This window comes from Chiloscyllium plagiosum, chromosome 31 (assembly GCF_004010195.1).
Source record: "Chiloscyllium plagiosum isolate BGI_BamShark_2017 chromosome 31, ASM401019v2, whole genome shotgun sequence".
NCBI classification, from domain to species: domain Eukaryota; kingdom Metazoa; phylum Chordata; class Chondrichthyes; order Orectolobiformes; family Hemiscylliidae; genus Chiloscyllium; species Chiloscyllium plagiosum.
The window spans coordinates 759,426-782,453 of NC_057740.1; the positions used below are offsets into that span (position 1 = coordinate 759,426).

The window sequence follows — 23,028 nt, forward strand, 5'->3', positions numbered from 1 at the left end:
CCAGTGAAATTACAAGGCACAAAACGGGGCAGCAACCTTCCAAATGGTTTGGCACAAGTCAAGTTGGCTCCTAATTGCAGGAAGCACGAGGACTGCTGGCACAAACAAGGCAACTGGTGGTTTGTGGGCAAGAGATCACTCCTGGCCAACACATCATCTGGAAATTAATTGGTTTTGTAAAAAATAACATTTGGCCTTTTAGAGAAGTGAGCAATCTGGTTTATTTGTGAAGGTTATTTATGTTCTTCTTACAGCAGCAGCAATGAAGAGCATGACAACTGCAAAGTTGGCAGATCAGTACATAGGAGAAAGTAAGGACCGCAGATGCTGGAGATCAGAGTCGAGTGTGTGGTTTTGGTCAGGCAGCATCCAAGGAGCAGGAGAATCTGTACATAGCGTTGACTCTGTATTTATCTGGCTATAATACACTAAAAGAGTTGGGGAGTTCTCATCAGAATCTTGCCCAGTGTTGGTCTCTCAACAAACACAAGCTGGATTCAACATTGGTATAAAATTGGCCAAGGAACAGATGGAAGAGTAAATGGGTGTTTGTCTGACAGGGGAGAAAAGGTCTATACTGGAACCAATCAGTTCTCATTTTACATAGGTGACCAGGAATTAGGAGTAGATAGTAGGGAGTAGCTAATTCCAGAAGTCTGCAGATAACACTACTTACAACATGCTCATACTTTGCAAGTCTTAACAGAAGCATATTTTTTAAGGGGTTTGACAAGTTAGACACTAAGTGGGCTGGGCAATCTCGATTACAGAGTCTAGATTAGAGTGGTGCTGGAAAAGCACAGCAACTCAGGCAGCATCAAAGGAGCAGGAAAATTGACGTTTCGGGCAAAAGCTCTTCATCAGGAATAGAGGCAGGGTGCCTCTATTCCTGATGAAGGGCTTTTGCCCGAAATGTCGATTTTCCTGCTCCTCGGATGCTGCCTGGCCTGCTGTGCTTTTCCAGCACCACTCTAATCTAGACTCTGGTTTCCAGCATCTGCAGTCCTTGTTTTTATTTAATCTTGAATACAGGGGGATGGCCTCTGGAAAAGGGGTCAATTATGTAAGACTGAGATGAGGACTTGAGAGTCTTTGGAATTCTCTACCTCAGAGATGTGGATGTGCCATTACTGAAAATATTTAAGGCTGAGACGGACTGATGCTTGGTCTTAGGAAGCTAAGGGATATGGGAAGAGACTGGGAAATTAAAATAGAAGACTTGAAGACAGACTGGTAAAATAGGCAGATCCAAGATGAAATGACTCTGTGCAATTGTAAAGTGATGCAATTTGAAGAAATAATGTGGCAAGCAATGTTATCTAAATGTTACAAGAACAGAGGGACGTGGGCTGGGTATTCAAACATTTGAAGACAAAATGGCAACTTGAGAAGTCAGTCAAGAAAGCTTGTGGAATATTTGGTTTTACAAATAAGAAGAGAGAATACAGAAACAAGAAACAGTATTAAACCTTTACAAATCTCAATTTAGCCTTAGCTAGTGCACAAATCTGGGCACCATACTTTAGGAAGAACATCAAGGTCCTGAAATGGGTACAAAGGAGCCTCAGCATCACTTAAGCCTCAGTCCACATAGTACCATATACGCCTCTAAAAGAGAAACAGCCTGAAGAGCACCATTCTGCATCAAGCTAGAAAGATGCAGGCTTCCATGAACTACTACAGCCAGTACAGACATTGATAGTTCAATCACCCATATCATCTACACCCAAGTCATCCAGCAAACTGACATGGAGCAATTAGAGAAGCTGGAATTGCTCTCTTACGGCAGAGAATGTTAAGGGGAAACCTCAGAGGCATTCAAAATTATGAGAGGCTTTCATACAGCAAGTAGGAAAAAGCTATATCCTCTGACAAAGGTAAGACAACCATAGATCTCAAATTGAAAGTAACTGATAAATGAACTTGGGATGATATAATACAGAGGATTGTTAAGATCTGAATACATTGCCTGAAGAGATGGTGGAATAAGATTGACCATGTACTGAAGAAAACTAGTTTGCCAGTGATCACAAAAAAAAAGACATGTGGAACTAAATTTGCCAGCTTTCTGAAATCTAGGCTAGATAGCCAGCTTCTGTGTCTTAAGAGTCTGTCATGTTACGGGAATTACACTCCTCATGGGATCTTGTTGTGTGTGAATTAGCTGATGCATTTTCTACATTACACCGTGGGATCACATTTCAAAAGTAATTCTTACCTGCAAAGTGATTGGATGCAATCTAATTGTAAAAGGACATTCTACAAATTAAGGTGATTTCCTTTCATTAGCAGGTTTCACAGCCAGCTCCCCCAATTCACTGCTAATCACACAATTCATCACATGCTTCTCACATAGCACTGCACAACTCTTCCACAAATGGGCGTGCAACACCACCAGATACAGTGCGGTCACTGCCCTATTTACAGCTTTTATTGCATATCCTTTTATTTTTGCCCAGTTTGGTGCATTCAATACTTTTTCTAGCTTTTTTCTATCCTTTCGCAGTTACTCGTATCTTGTCTTTTGACCCTGGAATAACTTTGCACTCTCGATTTCCTACACTGCAACACACATTACATGACTACGCCCTAATTAGTTTTCCGAGATTACAGTTCGTCGCCATTGATGACTTGTTGAAGACTGCGAAAAATACCAATCATGTTATGCCAGCCATTTGGTTGGTCTCCACCACCTTATTATTAATTTTTTGTAATTATCTCTCTGCCTTAATTAATCATATAGGTCATCCCTTCACTTGCTTATTCAGCTATTGACATTTTACTCACTCCATCAGCCTGTAGACACTCTACTCACACCATTTGTATGATCTCTCTGTCCATTATTTCTGTGCCTGTGTGCTTCCCTTTACTTCACCTGACCAAGGAGCAGCATTCTGAAAGCTTGTGATTTCAAATAACCCTGTTGGGACTATAACTTGGTGTGATGTGATATGATTTCTGATCTTTCCAAGAGGACACATCTGGAACATTTAACTCCACTTCCTCCAAATTTCATCAAACTGGTAGCTTCAATTTTACAAACTATATCCTTTGGATATTAAAAGGAGTTAAAAATCTCAAGAAACTGCCCAAGATTCCCTATGCTAAATCCCACAAGTATAGTACAGAGTTTTAGCCATATTTTCTTTATGCACAAGAAACAGAAGGGTTAACAATTAACAATTTGCTTGTCACAGTAACTAAAAGAATACTTACGGCCTGTGTTTTCAAACAATACTTTGTCATTAAGTCCAAGTCTTAACTCTGGCATGCCCGATAGGAATACTCTCATTTTGATAGAGCCAACTATTTCACTACGTAACACATTTCCATTAGCACTAACCTAGAGTGACAGAAAAGATGACAACTGTAGAACTGATTCACATTGATTTTCCTTTCAAACAAAGTATATAAAAGTTTTTACTGATGCAAACTAGAAAATCAAACGATGAAACATTCAGGCACTGAACATGGGACAACACTTCAAAAAACATTCAAGAAATGAAGTTTAACTTTTTTAATGCTCAGCGAGGTGAGCAACATCAGAATGGGGAATGGCAACTTTTTAATTCTTTTGCTGTGACTTTAAGGACAGTCATTCCTATACCGAGCTTTGGACAGCTGCCTCAACAAAACCCAAACTTTCATAGAAGTCCACTGCCTCAGGATGACATCCATTGCCTGCGTCTGTCCCCTTTCAGATGGCATTACCAATTTATAAACATCAGTTCCACTGACTATCAGCATTATGGTCACTGTCAGGCTGAAGCAGGATTATTGCAGCTTGTATATTTATCCAAATAGCAAGCGGCAGAATCAAAACCAGGATTCAGAGGTGAATGCACTTATCCACTGCAGAAAGCTGCCGTGATACTACTCAAAATATATTTTTGTATCCCACACACCTTTCAAGTATCAATGCTTCCTTTAAAACGTTGTGAGCAGCCCATATCATTAGCCCAGCTGCATATGCCTCATACTTGTCACAAGGTAGTACTCACAACTTACTGGGAAACATTTGCATCTATACGTCATACACAGGTCAAGTAGATAGACCAAAGTAGAGGAAAAGCCACCAGATCACCTGAAATGCATACAAGTGGCCTTTTTAAGTTGTGCAGTGAAATAGGTTGGATGCAGGTCTCAGCACTCATTTAAGGGATGATCCATAGGTCATAAAACGGCTTCATTAACTGGAAAGCCACTCGTATGAAGGATCTGAGCATTTACCAATGCCTGGTGCTTCATTCAAGAGTGTTGTTTGTTTTGACAGATTTGACTTTTCTCTCCTCCCTCTCCCAAATGAATTGGAAGTCTTGAACTTTGCTAAGCACAAATAGTCTACGGAGCATGAACTTACCAGTAGGTTGACAGATTCAATAACATCGAGAAAAACTTCATTTTTCCGATACTTGATGCCCTCTGATCTCCAAGATACAGCATTAGTGACTGTTGCTGGTGGGCGGGGAGCCCCAGTGTCCAGCTTATGACCTTCCTGCGTGATGTACCTAAGATTGGAATGAACACAAGGTGGAGATTCATCCAATACAAGGCCAACTTAACAAGTGACACCCAGATGTTGAATTTGTACAGCAGTCATGTTTCTTCAATCTATCTACAGCTTTGATTCCAGTCCTAACACTTTGGTGCTGGATGGGTAAATATTGCTTGGATTTCCCAAGTCAGTAGCAATACAGAGACATACCCCACTGACTGCATTTAAAACTATGCTCTTCAATCTGCTGCTGCAGGCAACAGAAGTTCTCTACTGGCTGCTGTGGGGATTCAGTGGCAGGGTGAACAGAGGGGTCCTGTGGCATAGAATAATCCTGGAATGCCATTTCCCATTTGATATGAAGAAATGACGACAAGCTCCTCGAGATTCACCTTCAACCTAATGATAAAATAATTACCAACAATTACCGAAGTGTTTTCTTCAGTGAATTTCTAATTTGAGCTATCACTACCCCAGCACCTTCCCACTGTCCAACCAGTAGCCTCTACATCTAGCTTTGCTTGCCCATTTTACTGTCCCCCACTATGTGGATATCCTCAGCTCAACTCCCATCGTTCACCAACCCTACCATCACAGTTTTGCTCTCCCCAGTTCACCGCTATTGGGACCTCAAACTCCAGACCTATATTTTGCTCAAAACAGAAAATACTGGAAATCACAGCAGGTCAGGCAGCATCCGTGGACAGAACAAACTGCCGTTAAGTCTAGATGACTCATCAGAGCTTTATCAATACTAGCAATTCCATTGCGACACCAAGCTGCCTGTGCCAATCAAAGAGGGAAGTTCACCAACATATTCCCAAGAGAAACCTTTCCAGCAGTACTTACAACTCAAGAACTGTTTTACCATTTTCAAATAGAGAACACCTGTCTCAGATTAGGCGCTTCCGAACTTATTATAAACACTACATTCTGGTTAAGAGGGGTTTTGAATAACCTTCATTTTAACTTCAAAGCAGCAGAGGGGGTTTGCGAGAGTGGCACAAGATAAGAAGTGCCATTCACTAAAGGGTCACAGATATCCAGGAAAAGCTCCCAGATTGGGTGGGTGGTCTGATTAAAAGTACACTGAAATGGCCAGACAGTAACTGCAGCCAACCATCCTGTGGGAAAACAAACTGTTACTGAGTAATAGCATTATGCAAAGCAGAAGGAGTACCTGCATTTCATTAGCAATTATTTTCATTGGCAACTTCATTTTAAAAACCATTCACTCAGCAAATAATATGCCACTATTGTATCCTATGACCAGATAGTTATAGAGCAAAGCAAAATGAAGAAAAGGGTAGAGTGAAATAAACATAAAACCACAATATTTATATTCTTTATGACCAAGCAAAATTCAACTAAAGATACAAATGAAAACTTTGGTGTTTGGCTTCATTGAACAGGAGGGCAGGTTTTTGCCTTCTCTGTATAAGTGCAAATGTACACTTCAACACTATAGAAAAGCAATTCCAGGTTTACATTAATACATGTAGAATGTGTACAAATCACAAGATATCAAAAGATTTTCAGTCTTCCGATAATGGTTCGAGGAAAACTAGAATGTTTTGATCCACCCAGTTGCACCAGATCTCAGAGAATGACCTCCCATCATCCCATTATCAAATTTCTTGGTCTTCGCCCAATACTTTTATAATGTTTCAACAGATATTCCTCTTCTTTCCTGAAAAGTTACAGGATTGATTCCAGTTTTCACATCCAAAAGAAATTGCTTAAGGACCAAGAATCTTAATCAGCCTCTGTCTGCCCTGTGATTCATTTAAATCAGTTGTCCTCTAGTTACAAATACCAGGAAGAACGGAAATTGTCTTGTTTTAAATTTATATTATCAAAGCTCTGCAATTTTGGACACATCAGACCTCATGTTAATTTTGTCTGTTCTACTCTTAGGAGTGCACAAAAAAAATCTGGTACTACCCTTTGTTACATTGCTAACTCTGGTTGGACGCATTTCGCTGGGTGTCGTCACAGGAGATCCAGTCTCCAAATGCCCCATCTCTGGAGTCAATTCCTAAAGTTTTTGGGCCACACTCAAAGGGTTGACAGACTCCACTGTGCCAGTATTCTTCAGATCAAAAGGCAGCAAGGACAAGAGGGTTAAAGGAAGTATTATTACTGGATCACCCCTCAGACCAGCAAAAGCAATAAAGCTTTCAGAATCCGAGCCAGCCAGGTACTGCTTACTATGTCCAGAGTCCATCTGAGTGGTTGCAGCCTCATGCCAAAAGGTTGTGCCTGACTGATTCAGTTGCTGCTGAAGGACAGTCTCAGGTAGGAAAGGCAGAGAGTATGATCAATTTCCCAGAGTTGCTGTGATGGCATTTAAGCTCATACACTGGGGTCATCATTCTACACCTCTAAACTAGTGGTCTAGTAACATTGCCTCTGTGATGTTACACCCTTAACATGCATTCATTGTAGATCAGTGATCAGAGGGGTGGATGCCTTCTTGAAAACAGGCAGCAGAGTTCTAGATAAACTCAAGGTTATGCATGGTAGATTGGCTCTGGATGGAATGACAGTGAGACACGGGGACAAGCTAGCAGAGAGACCAACAGATTGCCAGGGTGGACATGCCCAGAAAAAGATAAGCTTTCTTTCTCACATTACCAAATTAGAAAGGTCTGCGTTGAGATAACCAAACAGCCAGGGCAATGCTGAGGCACTACAACTGACCTTAATGCCAGTGATTGGAAAAAAGATAGAATGAGCTTTTATTAGCCAACAAAAGTAGTTTCTCAGAGGTAATGGCAAAAAACACTCAGCATTTATGGTCTTGGAACTACCAAGAGTTTCAAGAAATTGGTGCATATATTACAAAAAAACAAGCTAAAACTGATCAGCACATTTCCCTGCTCTCATTTACTTATCTGCTTTAATTCACTGCATACCTTCTTGTCTCAAAGCATTTACATTCATAACAGCACCATCTCCAAAGCAAACAAAACTGTTTGACATGCCAATACAGCAAATGCCTAGGAACGTACACCCTATCAAAGACCTGATCATGTTTTAATCTTAAAGCTACACTGATCTGATGCACTGATCAGTGAAGAAAGTAATCCATACCCTTGTACCACCATTTGTTAGAAACCTTATCCATTTTCACTTCAGCTTTAAAAACCTTTCCATTCTCAAAAATTGCGTTATGGCATCAAGTACTTGTGAGATAAATGCCACATCATTAATTTCAGTGTTAAATCTGATAGTCTAACTTAATAATGTAACTTGTCCAACTATTAACTTTGATGTATCTTTCAAGTAAAGAGCATGTTGGGAACCAAATGTGCAAATTCATTCATTGATGCTGAATTTTTAAACAGTTAGGTAATGAGGTACTTTATTACTTGTCAGGAAAAGTCAACATAAGGATATCTACACAGGTGGGAGGAGGCTCCTCCAGAACATAAACATTACCAAAGATCATTTGGGCTGCATTCCCGGTTTCTGTGCTATTTATGATGCATAAATAATCATAAGCAGGAAAAAAACTAACCGCAGTAAGGAATTAAACTTTTTTTAAAAAAAACAAAAGGTAGCATACAGATACAGGGTATAAGTTAACCCTGTAAATCAGAGATGAGTTTTTAAAAAAATAATTCATACTGGGATGAGGGCATGGGCTAAGCCTTCATTCACTGCCATTTATTGAGCAGTTATTCAATAGATCCATTTTTGCTCATGCTGAATTTCAGCAAAGTGGTAGTTACCAATGGGAGTTGAAACTTTATTGCTGGAACAGCACAGCAGGTCAGGCAGCATCCAGGGAACAGGAGATTCGACGTTTCGGGCACAGGCCCTTCTTCAGGAATTCCTGAAGAAGGGCCTGTGCCCGAAACGTCGAATCTCCTGTTCCCTGGATGCTGCCTGACCTGCTGTGCTGTTCCAGCAATAAAGTTTCAACTTTGATCTCCAGCATCTGCAGACCTCACTTTCTCCTCGAAGAGTTACCAATGGGAAACTGAAACCTCTGGGATGGTTCAGAAAAACAGTAAGAGGATCCAGTGGAATAATACAAATGTAGCAATTACACAATCACTAACAAAAAGATCACAGATTCTTCCTTTTTAAAAAAAGGCTAAGATTTTTGGAGGTGTATTTACCTCCTGGCTGATTACCATTTATCTTAGAGCAATACACCAATAAACATTAAGTCACTTACTCCTGCAGAATCTTGCTGTCTGTAGTCTGTGGATAACCAAAGTCCATTAACTCATCAAGTAGCTCATAGATTATAACAAAGTTATCACGAATACTTTCTTCTTCCAGCTCTTTAAAATACTCAGAAAATACCTGGAAAGAAAAGGGGATAGAAATGTCAATGTCGATATACCATGACCCCTACAGTTCAAACTTTCATGCAACGATGAAGCTACAGAAACAACACCTTTCACTGCAGATAGGAGAATGCAAACTCAAGCTTGTAACACCCACATAACAGTTTCCAACCTCCACCAAGCAGAAACAGGCTTCTATTGTTAGGAAAGGAACAAAAGAAGACAAGGTCAACAAAAGTCCCAAAAGCCTTGATTACACAGAGGTAGCTGAGTATGTCATTCTATTCAGGGCTAGGTAATCTCAGTCACTGTCGGCAAGTCTAATAGTCAGCCATCTCAACCAGTACCTGGAAGGCAAATCTGATAGATAACAGGAACGTCGTTGGCTTTAGCTATGCTAGTTAATCTCAGAAACAGCCTGCAGAAGAGTCTAGAATCAGGGGAGAGTTAATAAATTAGAGGATTCACATTTGAGACTGAGACAAGAATTTTTTCTCTCCTCTCAGAGTCATTAGTCTGTGTAATTCTCTTTCCCAGACAACACTGGAAGCTAGGTCATTGAAAATGCTTGACCATGAATTGGATAGTTTTGAACAGCAAAGTCATGAGTCATAAACAAACGTATGTAAAGCTGTAAAAGGACATGCAAGAAGAGGATGCGAGTCTGATTTCATTCTTCACCATCTGGCCTGGAATTCATTTACCGACCTGTTACAAACTTAGAAGAGTCTTGTGATGTTTGACAGCACAATTAAGCATTTAACACATTCAACAGAGCTCCAAAGTTCTCAAAAATAATTGGAGAATCACCATCTCTGTAACTAAGCAACAAACTGTTGGTTGAAATTACACATTTCACAAGTGAACATTTGCATTCTATATATGGGTGAATAACAGAATACGTAGGGAGTCTTTCAACTTGTTTAATTCCACCCTCAATGTAAGCCAATTTTAAAACCCTCAAAACATTTAAAAAGGAAATGGGAAAGCTACTGATTCACCAGACCAGCAAAACATTTTGGGGACAGGAGGAAGAAATAAAACTAATATCCTCACCTGAACCACCTTATATAGAAAAGCAAACACCAGAGAGACACACGCATTCTTCTTCGAGGTTGCAACAACTGCAGAGATTAGAGTCAAGGCATTTAACCTAATGGCCATAATTGCGTACGCCACCCCACATCCTCTCCAAGCAACTGGAACTATGTAATCTCCTGGGAGAAAATTAAGAACCATCTACAGAATTTTCAAATATTGAGTGCAGTAAAACAAGAACAAAAGATATCACTTAATAATAGAGCACAAAAGAACACATTGCAATCTGCATAGCATCTACACACTTTAATATGTGAGCAAAAACAACCAGAAAGTTCTGTGATTTCAGGCAAAGTCGAGAGTGTCTTTTTGATAAACAGTGCAGCTGGTAAGAGATAAGGAAATGCTTAATCATTATGCTGTAGCAATAATAGCATGGGGTAAGGTTGGTGGACCAGCTGGCATGAGAAAAGGCAGCATAATAGCTGGAAAGAATAGAGTTGTGTGGATTGGACAGACAGCCTTTTATCTAGCTTATTAAACATTCAATGGTAACACAATTAATTGACAAATTAGTCAATGACAGATAAATGAGTCAGAGTTTAGTCTCATAACTGGCACTCTGCATTATCTAGTCTGATGATAACATACGGTACATGAACAACAAACTTGAATGATTCTGCCAAGTTGTGAGGCTGACCAGTATGAAGGAGCTCCTCTCAGATCCTGAAAGTGACTGACGTTAGGGGATGAGATGACATCCAGTTCAGACAGCTTTCCAGTCTTTTAGAAATATAAGTAAACGAATAATTGAAAAGTGGGTAGAGATTATACAATGCATTATACAAATCTGGTACTAACTTGGTGAAGCTGTTGAGATTGCACATATTGATGTTGTTGTTGATGGACTTTCATATAAATTCTCCAAAGTTTCATCGAAGAGACTACCAACAAAATAAGAGCATTTTGAATTGAAGGTAACATGTCTGCTTGGATAGGGAATTAGTTACAAGGCAGAAGTCAGAAAGTTCATTGATCTGTATGCACCAAACTGGGAGTATATTCCAGGGATCCATACCAGGAACACTACTTACAAATAGAAATAAAGCAATATGTAAGGAATAGAGCTGCATATCTAAATATGCTCACAACTCTCATTGAAAAAGTGCAGCAACTAATGTGGATAGCAGCAAAAAGCTACATGGAATATGGATAGATAAGGTGAGTCAGCAAAACTGAAATGAAAAAAAAAATCCAATGTGGGAGACCATGACATCATTCACTGTGGTTCAAAGAAAGTTAGATCAGAACATTATCCAAAGGGTCACAAGTCAGGAACTGTGCTGGAGCAGGTTTAGGAATTCAACCAAAGCAAAGTTAGTGGACAAGTACAAAAGTAAATTTTAAAAACGCGATTGGATATTGTCTTTCATCACAATAGGGCTGAATTCAAAGGGATGGAATGATAAGGCAAAAAGAGAAAGAATCATAGCAAATGTGGTTCCATTGTTCAAGAAGGGGAGTAGGGATAAGCGCTGAAAATGTGTTGCTGGAAAAGCACAGCAGGTCAGGCAGCATCCAAGGGACAGGAGAATCGACATTTCGGGCATAAGCCCTTCTTCAGGATTCCTCGGGGAGTAGGGATAACCCTAGTAACTATAGGCCGGTGAGTCTCACTTGTGTTGTGGGCAAAGTCTTAGAGAGGGATAGGATTTATGAACATCTTAGTAAGGGATAGGATTTATGAACATCTGGATAGGAATAATGTGATCAAGGATAGTCAGCATGGGTTTGTGAAGGGCAGGTCGTGCCTCACAAACCTTATTGAATTCTTTGAGAAGGTGACTAAGGAGGTGGACGAGGGGAAAGCGGTAGATGTGGTGTATATAGATTTTAGTAAGGCGTTTGATAAGGTCCCCCATGGTAGACTACTGCAAAAAATACAGAGATATGGCATTGAGGGTGAGTTGGAGGTTTGGATTAGGAATTGGCTGGATGGAAGAAGACAGAGGGTAGTAGTTGATGGAAAATATTCATCTTGGAGTGCCGTCACTAGTGGTGTTCCGCAAGGATCTGTTTTGGGACCATTGCTGTTTGTCATTTTTATAAATGACCTGGAAGAGGGGTTAGAAGGTTGGGTAAGCAAGTTTGCGGATGATACGAAAGTCGGAGGAGTTGTTGACAGTGAAGAAGGATGTGGCAGGTTACAGCAGGATATAGAGAAGCTGCAGAGCTGGGCAGAAAGGTGGCAGATGGAATACAATGTAGCTAAGTGCGAGGTGATTCACTTTGGGAAGAATAACAAAAAGATGGGGTACTGGGCTAATGGTCGGATACTTGGTAGTGTGGATGAGCAGAGGGATCTTGGTGTCCATGTACACAGATCTCTGAAAGTTGCCACCCAGGTAAATAGTGCGGTGAGGAAGGCATATGGCGTACTGGCTTTTATTGGTAGAGGAATTGAGTTCCGGACTCCTGAGGTCATGATGCAGTTGTATAAAACTCTGGGTACAAGATGATTAGGGGTTTAGATAGGGTTGACCATGATAACCTTTTTCCACGTATGGAGTCAGCTATTACGAGGAGGCATAGCTTTAAATTAAGAGGTGGTAGGTATAGGACAGATGTCAGGGGTAGATTCTTTACTCAGCGAGTCATTAGTTCATGGAATGCCCTGCCAGTCGCAATGGTGGACTCTCCCTCTTTATGGGCATTTAAACGGGCATTGGATAGGCATATGGAGGATAGTGGGCTAGTGTAGGTTAGGTGGGCTTGGATCGGCGCAACATTGAGGGCCAAAGGGCCTGTACTGCGCTGTATTTTTCTATGTTCTAATCTTGTCTGTTGGGACAATCTATAACAAGGGAGCATCACTTTAAAATTAGACCCAAGTTGTTCACGGATGCTATCAGGAACACTATTTCCCATTTTTACTGGTATTCATCCATCCACAATTAGATTGTTTGCTATGGGGTGCCTTTACAAGGTATACCTTTGCAGAAGATCAATCCTTAAGATGTAATAGTACTACACATGAAGCCAATTATCTCTGTGGATTTGTCAGTAAATTGGCATAAGCTACTTAAGCCACTGATCATTAAAGTGGTGGACGCCAGCCCACAGGTGGTTTGCCATTTGCTTTCACAGTTCCCAAGTACAATAGTCTAGATTAGAGTGGTGCTGGAAAAGCACAGCAGGTCAAGCAGCATCCTAGGAGCAGGAAAATGGACATTTCAGGCAAAAGCCCTTCATCAGGAATAAGGCAGGAGCCTTTGGAGTGGAGAGATAAATGGAAGGCGGATGGGGCTGGGGAGAAGGTAACCAAGATTACGGATGGAGATGGGGATGAAGGTGACAGGTCAGAGAGGAGGGTGGAGCGGATATGTGGGAAGGAAGATTGGCAGGTAGGACAGGTCATAAGGATAGTTGGAACTCGGGTAAGGTGGGGGTGGGGTGGGGAGGAAATGAGGAAACCGGTGAAGTCCACATTGATGCCCTAGGGTTGAAGTGTTCCGAGGCGGAAGATGAGGCATTCTTCCTCCAGGTGTTAGGTGGTGAGGGAGTGGCAGTAGAGGAGGCCCAGACCTGCACGTCTTTGGCAGAGTGGGAAGGGGAGTTGAAATGTTCGGCCACGGGGTGGTGAGGTTGATTGGCGTCCAGTCTCCCCAATGTAAAGGAGACCGCATCAGGAACAATGGATACAATAAATGATATTGGCGGATGTGCAGGTGAAACTTTGATGGATGTGAAAGGCTCCAAAGGCGGAGGAGGTGTTGTGGGCACAGGTTTTGCAATACGGTGGCAGGGAAGGTGCCAGGAAGAGGGGGTGAGTTGTTGGGGCGCATGGACCTGACCAAGTAGTCACAGAGGGAATGGTGTTTGCAGAAAGCGGAGAGAGGTGGGGAGGGAAATATATCCCTGGTGGTGGGGTCCATTTGGAGGTGGCGGAAATGTCGGCGGATGATGCGGTTTATGTAAAGGTCGGTAGTGTGGAAGGTGAGGACCGGAGGGGTGGGGTTTGAGGGTGGAGGAGCAGGACATGGATGAGATGCGTTGGAGGGCATCTTCATACAAGTTGGAAGGGAAATTACGGTCTTTAAAGAAGGAGGCCATCTGGTGTGTTCTGTGGTGGAACTGGTCCTTTGGGAGCAGATACGATGGGGGCAGAGGAATTGGGAATACAGGATAGCACTTTTGCAGGAGGTAAGGTGGGAAGAGGCATAATCCAGGTAGCTGTGGGAGTTGGTGGGTTTGTAAAAAAAAAAGTTAGTGTTAAGTCAGTCGTCATTGTGTTAGATGGAGAGCTTAGAGTCAGAGAGATGTACAGCACAGGAAACAGATCCTTCAGTCCAACTCGTCCATGCCAACCAGATATTCCAACCTAACATAGTCCCATTTGCTAGCACTTGGCACAAAAGTTGCCATTGTACCAGCCTCCACCACTCCTCTGGCAACTCATTCCATACATGCATCACCTTCTGTGTGAAAACGTTGCCCCTTAGGTCTCTTTTATATCTTTCCCCTCTCAACCTGAACATATGCCTTCTAGTTCTAGAATCCCCCAGCCCAGTAAAAAGACTTTGTGTATTTACCTGATCCATGCCCCTCATGATTTTATAAACTTCTATAAAGGTCACCCCTCAGCCTCTGATGCTCCAGGGAAAACAGCCCCAGCCTATTCAACTTCTCCCTATAGTTCAAATCCTCCAACCCTGGCAACATACTTGTAAAGCTTTGCTGAACCCTTTCAAGTTTCACAATATCCTCCCAATAGGAAGACCAGAATTGCATACAATATTCCAACAGTTGCCTAACCAACATCCTGTACAGCTGCAACATGACCTCCCAACTCCTGTACTCAATACTCTGACCACTAAGGGAAAACATACCAAATGCCTTCTTCACTATCCTGTCTAACTGTGACGCTACTTTCAAGGAGCTGAGAGTCTGCATGCCAAGGTCTCTTTGTTCAGCAACACTCCCTAGAACCTTACGATTAAATGTACAAGTTTTGCTAGGATTCGCTGTCCCAAAATGAAACACCTCACGTTTATCTAAATTAAACTCCATCTGCCACTCCTCAGCCCCTTCGTCCATCTGATCAAGATTCCGTTTTAATCTGAGGTAACCTTCTTCACTGTCCACTACACCTCCAATTTTGGTGTTATCTACAAACTTAATAACTACACCTCCTATGTTCACATCCAAATCATTTATATAATTGGCAAGTATTGGACCTCGCACCGATCCTTGTAGCACTCCACTGGTCACAGTCCTCCAGTCTGAAAAACAACCCTCCACCACCACCCTCTGTGTTCTACCTTCGAGCCAGTTCTACATCCAAATGTTTATCCAAATATACAGTTCTCCCTGCATTCCATGAGATCTAACCTTGCTCACCAGTCTCCCATGGGGAACCTTGCCGAACGCATTTCTGAAGTCCATATGGATCATGCCCACTGCCCTGCCCTCACCAATCTGCTTTGTTACTTCTTCAAATAAGTCAATCAAGTTTGTGAAACATGATTTCCCACAAACAAAGCCATGTTGACTATCCCTAATCAGTCCTTGCGCCTTTCCAAATGTGTAAATCTTGTCCCTCAGGATTCTCAACAATGTACCCATCACTGATGTCAGGCTCATCATTATATAGTTCCCTGGCTTGTCCTTACCACCTTTCTTAAACAGTGGGACCACATTAGCCAACCTCCAGTCTTCCAGCACCTCACCTGTGACTACCGGCTATGCAAATATCTCAGCAAGAGGCCCAGCAATCACTTCCCTGGCTTCCCACAGAGTTCCAGACATCCAGTACTTCCTCCTCTCTAATATGGTCATTTTTCAAGATGTCACTATCTATTTCCCCACATTCTATATCCACCATGTCCTTCTCCACAGTAAACACTGATGCAAAATACTCGTTTAGTATCTTCCCCATCTCCTGCGGCTTCACACAAAGGCCTCCTTGCTGATCTTTGAGGGGCCCCATTCTCTCCCTCGTCACCCTTTTGTCCTCAATGTATTTGTAAAGACACTTTAGCTTCTCCTTAACCCTATTTGCCAAAGCTATCTCATGGCCGCTTTTTGCCCTCCTGATTTCCTTCTTTAGGTATACTCCTACTGCCTTTATACTTACTTCTATGCAAGAGGCCTAACAGATAAGGAAGTTGAGATTGACTTTAAACTCTAAGGATTTACACGATCGCTCCTGTCTGTACCTGACATATGCTTCCTTCTTTTTCTTAACAAAAACCTCAATTTCTCTAGTCATCCAGCATTCCCTACAGCTATCCACCTTTCCTTTCACCCTAACAGGAACATACTGTCTTTGGACTCTCGTTATCTCATTTCTGAAGGCTTCCCATTTTCCAGCCGTTCCCTTTACTTGCAAACATCCGGCCCCAATCTGCTTTCGAAAGTTCTTGCCTAATACCATCAAAATTAGCCTTTCTCCAATTTAGAACTTCAACTTTTACATCCAGTCTATCCTTTTCCATCACTATTTTAAAACTAATAGAATTACGGTCACTAGCCCCAAAGTGCTCCCCCACGGACACCTCAGTTACCTGCCCTGCATTATTTCCCAAGAGTAGGTCAAGTATTGCACCTTCTCCTGTAGGTACATCCACATACTGAATCAGAAAATTTTCTTGTACACACTGAATAAAATTCCTCTGCATCTAAACCCTTAAGACTATGGCAGTTCTAGTCTATATTTCTAAATTTAAAATCCCCTACCATAACCACTCAAAGATAACTCAGGTCTCCTTACAAATTTGTTTCTCAATTTCCCGCTGACTATTGGGGGGGTCTATACCACAATCACAATAAGGTGATCATCCCTTTCTTATTTCTTAATTCCACCCAAATAACTTCCCACAATGTATTCCCAAGAATATCCTCCCTAAGTACAGCTCTAACATCATCCCTCTTATCAAAAACACCACTCCCCCTCCTCTCTCGCCTCCTTTTCTGTCCTTCCTGAAGTATTTACATCCTGGAACATTAAGCTGCCAGTCCAGTCCATCCCTGAGCCACATTTCTGTAACTGCTATGATATCCCAGTCCCATGTTCCTAACCATGTCCCGAGTTCATCTGCCTTCCATAGTAAGCCTCTTGCATCAAAATAAATGAAGTTTAATTTATCAATCCTACCTTATTCTCTGCTTTGTGCCTGTCCTGACTGTTTGACTGGTTTCTTTTCTCAACTCTATTGGTCTCAGATTGATCTCTTTCCTCACCTAACCCTGGGTCCCACCCCTTCACCTTTTATTAGTTTAAATACACCTGAAAGCAGCTCTACCAAATCTCCCTGTCAGTATATTAATCTCCTTCCAATTCAGGTGCAATCCATCCTTCTTGTACAGGTCACTTCTACCCCAAAAGAAATTCCAGCAATCCTTCCTATGTCGTTGGTTCCAATGTGTACAACGCCCCCCTGTTGGTCCCTCTCCCCCTTGAAAACATTCTGTACCCTCTCTGAGACATCCTTGATCTCAGCACCAGGGAGGCAATGCACCATTGTGAATTTGTGCTGCAGGCTGCAGAAACATCTGTCTGTGCATCTGACTCAAGATTAGAGTGGTGCTGGAAAATTCCAGCAGGTCATCTGACTAGAGAGCCCCCTGACATAATCGATTGCTTAGAACCCAACACACCCCTCATTACATTACAGCCTGTCTGGATACCAGACATTTGGCTGTTCGTGCTACATTCCCCTGAATAACCATCACCCCCTCCATTTTCCAAAACAGCATAGTTGGTTGAAATGAAGATAGCTACAAGAGACTCCTGCACTACCTGCCTACCTCTCTTACCTTTCCTAGAGTTAACCCATCTACGGGACTGTATATGCAGCTTTTCTCCCTTCCTATAACTGCCATCCATCACAACCCCTAGCTCTTGTAAATTCCTCACTGCCTCTAACTATTGCTTCAACCAATCCATTCTGATAGGATTTACAACTAATGGCATTTATTGTAGATATAATCATGAGTAACACAAACTTTCACATCAGACAAGAAGTGCACATCACTCTACTCAAGGCCATCTTTGCTTCTTCCAATCTACAGACTCAGAAAACAGCACCGTCTTATTCCTCTACATAACACTGCTCCAGGCTAACTTTATATTTCTGACTTGAGAGACATACCTTCATGAAACATATAATCAAGAAAGAACCCATTCTTCTCACTATTGTTAATTTACAGAAAGGCTACTCTTAAAAATATCCACTTATCTGTTCCTGTGCTGTGAACTCTCCCAAACAGGTTCCTCCAAGATCAGTTGTGAATTTTGCTGTTTGTTAAGTGTTCCTGGATGACGTCCAGTAATACATGAATTCAGACAGCAAGGACACTAACTGCGCAGGTTCACTGCTGTGTCAGTTAGCAGTGTGGGTTTCTTTCTCTCTCTTTCCTGCACAGACCATGTGCTGCCTATTGTCTGTCCTTCTTTTTGAAAGTGCCACTGTTTTGACTTTTTTTTTCTCCAAAGTTCCAACTTAATATTTTAAATTCAAAAGTAGGTAAAAATTTGGAACACACTCCATTAAAAATTCTGGTTTTGGAGACAACTGAACTTTTCCAAAAGGAAAATTGTAGATTTTTGTAAAATGATATTAAGAGTTACAGGAGACAGTGAAGAGCCACAGTAAAGATATAGATCAGCTATGATCTAACTGAATGGCAAATTATATTCATGGGTGGATGACCTACTATATTCCTGGACATTATAAAATGATCAAGTGTATCCCAGACACACTTACTGAAAATGAGATCTGAGAATTTTCAATTTGGCATAGCATTGTTATAATGCAGCACATGAAGTCTTTGCTGTGAAGAGCTTGGTGACTGCACAAACCTCCTAAAAATCCTGAGATCTCAATTAACTTTAATCTTAAAACGAGTCATTTCAAACCTCATAACCTAGGTATGGAAAGTTGGCTGCTGACAAAGTTCAATAATTTTATTATCCATGTGCAGTATCAAAAACTTCTCATTTGACAACAAGCCTTCAGTAAATAAGAAACTTCAATACAGTTCATTTTAGCTAGTTACCACTTGATAGACAGACCAACTGAGAATTGAAACATTATTTACCAGAAGCAAAAGTTAGGCAAGTGTAACTAAAACTACATTCTCCATTACTCAGACTGACTCATAAATCCATCAAGAAAAAGGCACAAAGGAGATTAAATATTGCAGATAAGGTAAACCAAATAGCTCAAATTGATTAGCAAATAACCTATGTTACTTTGAGAGGTTTGGCATTTCGAGGCAAGTGTACAAAGGTTGAGATGCATATCATTGATGCTAATTGTTGAATACAGTCAAATTGCGAAACAAACATACTAAATTACAAATGCACACCTCAGGGGTACAAGAGACCCATTTTGCCCCAAGCTTTCTGATCTATTAGGTGGGCATTGTCAATTCTGGATGGATCTGTTTGTAAGAATTAACAACACCCTTGGGAAGGGTCCACTGCTATTTGCTAAATGTGAAAGCTCGCTTCCCATAGCGTGACTGCTTGCTAATACAGGACCCCAACACCTGTGATCTTTAAGAGCAACTGCCCAGAACCAGCTTTTTGAAGGATACGATATAAATTGTTATGTTTGATCCACATGAATCGAACCACTCCATGCGATAGGATTGGCGTGAGGGAGCACTCTTCCTCTTTCTCCATCAGAATAGACATGAAGTGTTCAATTTCCGACATCTCCACATCTCCCCGATAATTCCGACAAATCAGGACCTGATAAACAGAAGAAATGGGTATTTTGTATAGGTACAATTCTTTAAGGAAACTGAGTCACTGAATTATGAGAATAATTACGTGCAACACAGCAGTTTCACAACTGAACCGTCAGTGCCAGGGAGATGGAATTTGTACATTTCCAAAACATAAAGCTAACAATTTCATGCCAAATGAGTATAGCCAGATGTAGATCTAAGTTCCTTCATCCAAGTCCAACTTCAGATAAAAATCATACAAAGAGCACACTGCCCATTCGGTGACTTCTAAATGAGCGCGCCAAAGCATGGGCAACCTTAAGTAGAATTTACAACATAAGCAGGCTATTCAGTCCAATTGGCCTGGAGAACTGCATAGGATTCTCCTCCTATTCCAATTACCATTTCCAACCCTTCTCTTATGTTTCTTTTCTATCCTCCAGATTTATATGCCAAACCTCCCCTTAAGTGCATCATTGCTATCTGCTTCAACAACTTTGTGGAACCAAGTTTCATGTTCTAACCTACTCAGTGTGAAAAAAGTCCTCCGTTAATTGCCATGTTTATTCCAGAGTCTTCATAAACCACTGTGCGGAGTCACCAAAGAAGCAGAATTCTTATTTCTCCAACCAAAATAAACCATCCAGCCATCGGCAAGTCTGTCTACAGTTTGTTATATTTCGGCACAGAATCCCCACATTATTAAACACATCTCCACTCTCACCACTCATAATTTCAGTGTTAAAGTAAATGGAGAACAGAGGACTGATTTAAGTTTACTTGAATAAAACATTGCTCTTTGATAACGACAAGATTGGGACTGAACAGGCTGGACACGCTAATAACTTGCAGCCTTGAGATAGTTAAAGACAGGGTATAGATTTGCCACTCTACTATGGACCAGAAATGCTTCATTTTGATCTCTCTGCTGAACTAGTCGCTCTAATTGTAGTCAGATTAGGAAAGTAAAAGGCCAAGACTAAGGAGGATGGACGGGGGAGCTGACCCAGAGAGAGGAAGGGGGTGGGGGGTCATATGCCCACCCTGACCCAGAGAGAGGAAGGGGGTGGGGGGTCATATGCCCACCCTGACCCAGAGAGAGGAAGGGGGTGGGGGGTCATATGCCCACCCTGACCCAGAGAGAGGAAGGGGGTGGGGGGTCATATGCCCACCCTGACCCAGAGAGAGGAAGGGGGTGGGGGGTCATATGCCCACCCTGACCCAGAGAGAGGAAGGGGGTGGGGGGTCATATGCCCACCCTGACCCAGAGAGAGGAAGGGGGTGGGGGGTCATATGCCCACCCTGACCCAGAGAGAGGAAGGGGGTGGGGGGTCATATGCCCACCCTGACCCAGAGAGAGGAAGGGGGTGGGGGGTCATATGCCCACCCTGACCCAGAGAGAGGAAGGGGGTGGGGGGTCATATGCCCACCCTGACCCAGAGAGAGGAAGGGGGTGGGGGGTCATATGCCCACCCTGACCCAGAGAGAGGAAGGGGGTGGGGGGTCATATGCCCACCCTGACCCAGAGAGAGGAAGGGGGTGGGGGGTCATATGCCCACCCTGACCCAGAGGGAGGAAGGGGGTGGGGGGTCATATGCCCACCCTGACCCAGAGGGAGGAAGGGGGTGGGGGGTCATATGCCCACCCTGACCCAGAGAGAGGAAGGGGGTGGGGGGTCATATGCCCACCCTGACCCAGAGAGAGGAAGGGGGTCATATGCCCACCCTGACCCAGAGAGAGGAAGGGGGTGGGGGGTCATATGCCCACCCTGACCCAGAGGGAGGAAGGGGGTGGGGGGTCATATGCCCACCCTGACCCAGAGAGAGGAAGGGGGTGGGGGGTCATATGCTCACCCTGACCCAGAGGAGAGACATGTGCCGGGAGAGGGGCATACGCCCAGCCCAATCCAACCCAGAGGAGGGAGGGCCATCTGTCAACCCAGACCCGGAGGAGGGGGCATGTGCCCACCCTGAAGAGTGGAATGTTGGGTAATGCCCCGCCCGCGCATGCTCCTCACCTTCCCCTTCAGGTCCAGCACATAAACGGCCGAGGCCGACATTTTCCCGCTGCCACCTCCACCTCACTCCCTTCGGCCTGTCGCGGCTATCCCAGGCTGGCTGGCTCTCCCTCTCCCTGCCAGCGAAACCGAACTAAAAGGGAACTCACACCCCGCTTCCAACCCGCTATCTCAGCCGCAGCGTCACCATAACAGTAGCGTCACTTCCGTGCACCCGCCAACATCGCACGCTCTAATTGGCCTGCTGTCCCGGTGAAGCCGCTCGGGAGCCCGCCCGCCTGCGCGCGCGCGAGAGCGCGAGCCCCGGTCACGTGCCTCGGCCGCTTAACCGTCTTCAAGGGGTCGTCCCTCAGCGTGACGCCATGTGAGCCTGAGCAAGGGAGCTCCTCAGGAACGGACACGGATGCTCTGGAGGGAAGTGAACGGCCAGGTCAGGTCAGGGTTGGGCAGGAGGACAGGTGCTAGTGTTCTGAGAGAGGTGGCATCAATGATGGCTCTCTGGGACCTGGGTTCGATTCCAACTCAGGCAACTGTCTGTGTGCGCCGGTTTGCACTTACTCCCTACGTCTGCGTGGATTTCCTTCGGTTTACTCCCACAGTCCGAAGATGTACCACTTGTGTGGATTGGCGATGTTAAAATTGCCCATAGTGTCCAGGGATGTATTGGCTAAGTGGTTCAGCCATGCGTGGGATGTCCTGCAGAGGGTTGATGTGGACCTGTTGGGCCAAATAGCCTGTTTCCACACTGTAGGGATTCTATGAATGCAGAGGTTGATGAAACAGGACAAGACCCAAGGCAGAGGGCAAAAGTGTGGCTAATGGATTGAACACATCAGAAGGCTCTGCCCACCGCACTGAGGTGGAAGGCCCTGGTTTAGGATAAAGGGAGACATATCAGAAATATGATTACGTACAGAGTTTGCAGGAAGTGGGATGTAAGGAAGTGTTGTCGAGGTTAACTGTGGAAGTTAGTGGACTTGGAGTGTATAGTCAGTGGTCGGCCCACTCTGGAAATGAAGAAGGGAATAGAAGAAGCAGGAAGGAATGAGGTGATGGTGAGAGAAGTGAGCAAGTTGGAAAGTCAATTAAACCTACACGTTCATAATGGGAACATCAATAGAGTGCCCAAAATTATACTGTTCTACCTGGGGTGGATTCAGTACCTGCCATTTTGTAGAGTCATACAGCATAGAAACAGATCCTTCAGTGGAGTCACCCCATTGGAACATTGGACACATAGCAGACAGTTTACTCAATTTGCATTACCATAACAACAATATGGTACTGATCAGATAATTCTAGTTAAATCGCACTTTCCCACTGACTCGTAGATCCTTTAATATTCTCATATGAGTCTAATGTCGCTCCCTTCACTCTTTTCAACCTACCTACTTTAACTCCACCCCCTGACTCACCATTCTCACTTGCATAGCCTT

The 23,028-nt window shown here is 43.1% G+C and overlaps 1 protein-coding gene across 2 annotated transcripts in view; it reads right to left on the reverse strand.

Annotated features, from left to right (window-relative positions):
* Window positions 1-21,768, reverse strand: part of LOC122565126 (AP-1 complex subunit mu-1) — a 99,751-nt gene extending 77,983 nt beyond the window's left edge. For both annotated transcript variants that reach the window (XM_043720762.1, XM_043720763.1), the window contains exons 1-6: window positions 21,593-21,768; window positions 19,441-19,597; window positions 9,856-9,923; window positions 8,685-8,815; window positions 4,361-4,508; window positions 3,217-3,343 (exon numbers count right to left, since the gene is read on the reverse strand). In XM_043720762.1, coding sequence (XP_043576697.1) covers window positions 3,217-3,343; window positions 4,361-4,508; window positions 8,685-8,815; window positions 9,856-9,923; window positions 19,441-19,597; window positions 21,593-21,634 — 673 coding nt within the window. In that variant the 5' untranslated portion in view covers window positions 21,635-21,768. The remainder of the gene's footprint in view (window positions 1-3,216; window positions 3,344-4,360; window positions 4,509-8,684; window positions 8,816-9,855; window positions 9,924-19,440; window positions 19,598-21,592) is intronic.
* Between the last annotated feature and the right edge of the window lie 1,260 nt (window positions 21,769-23,028).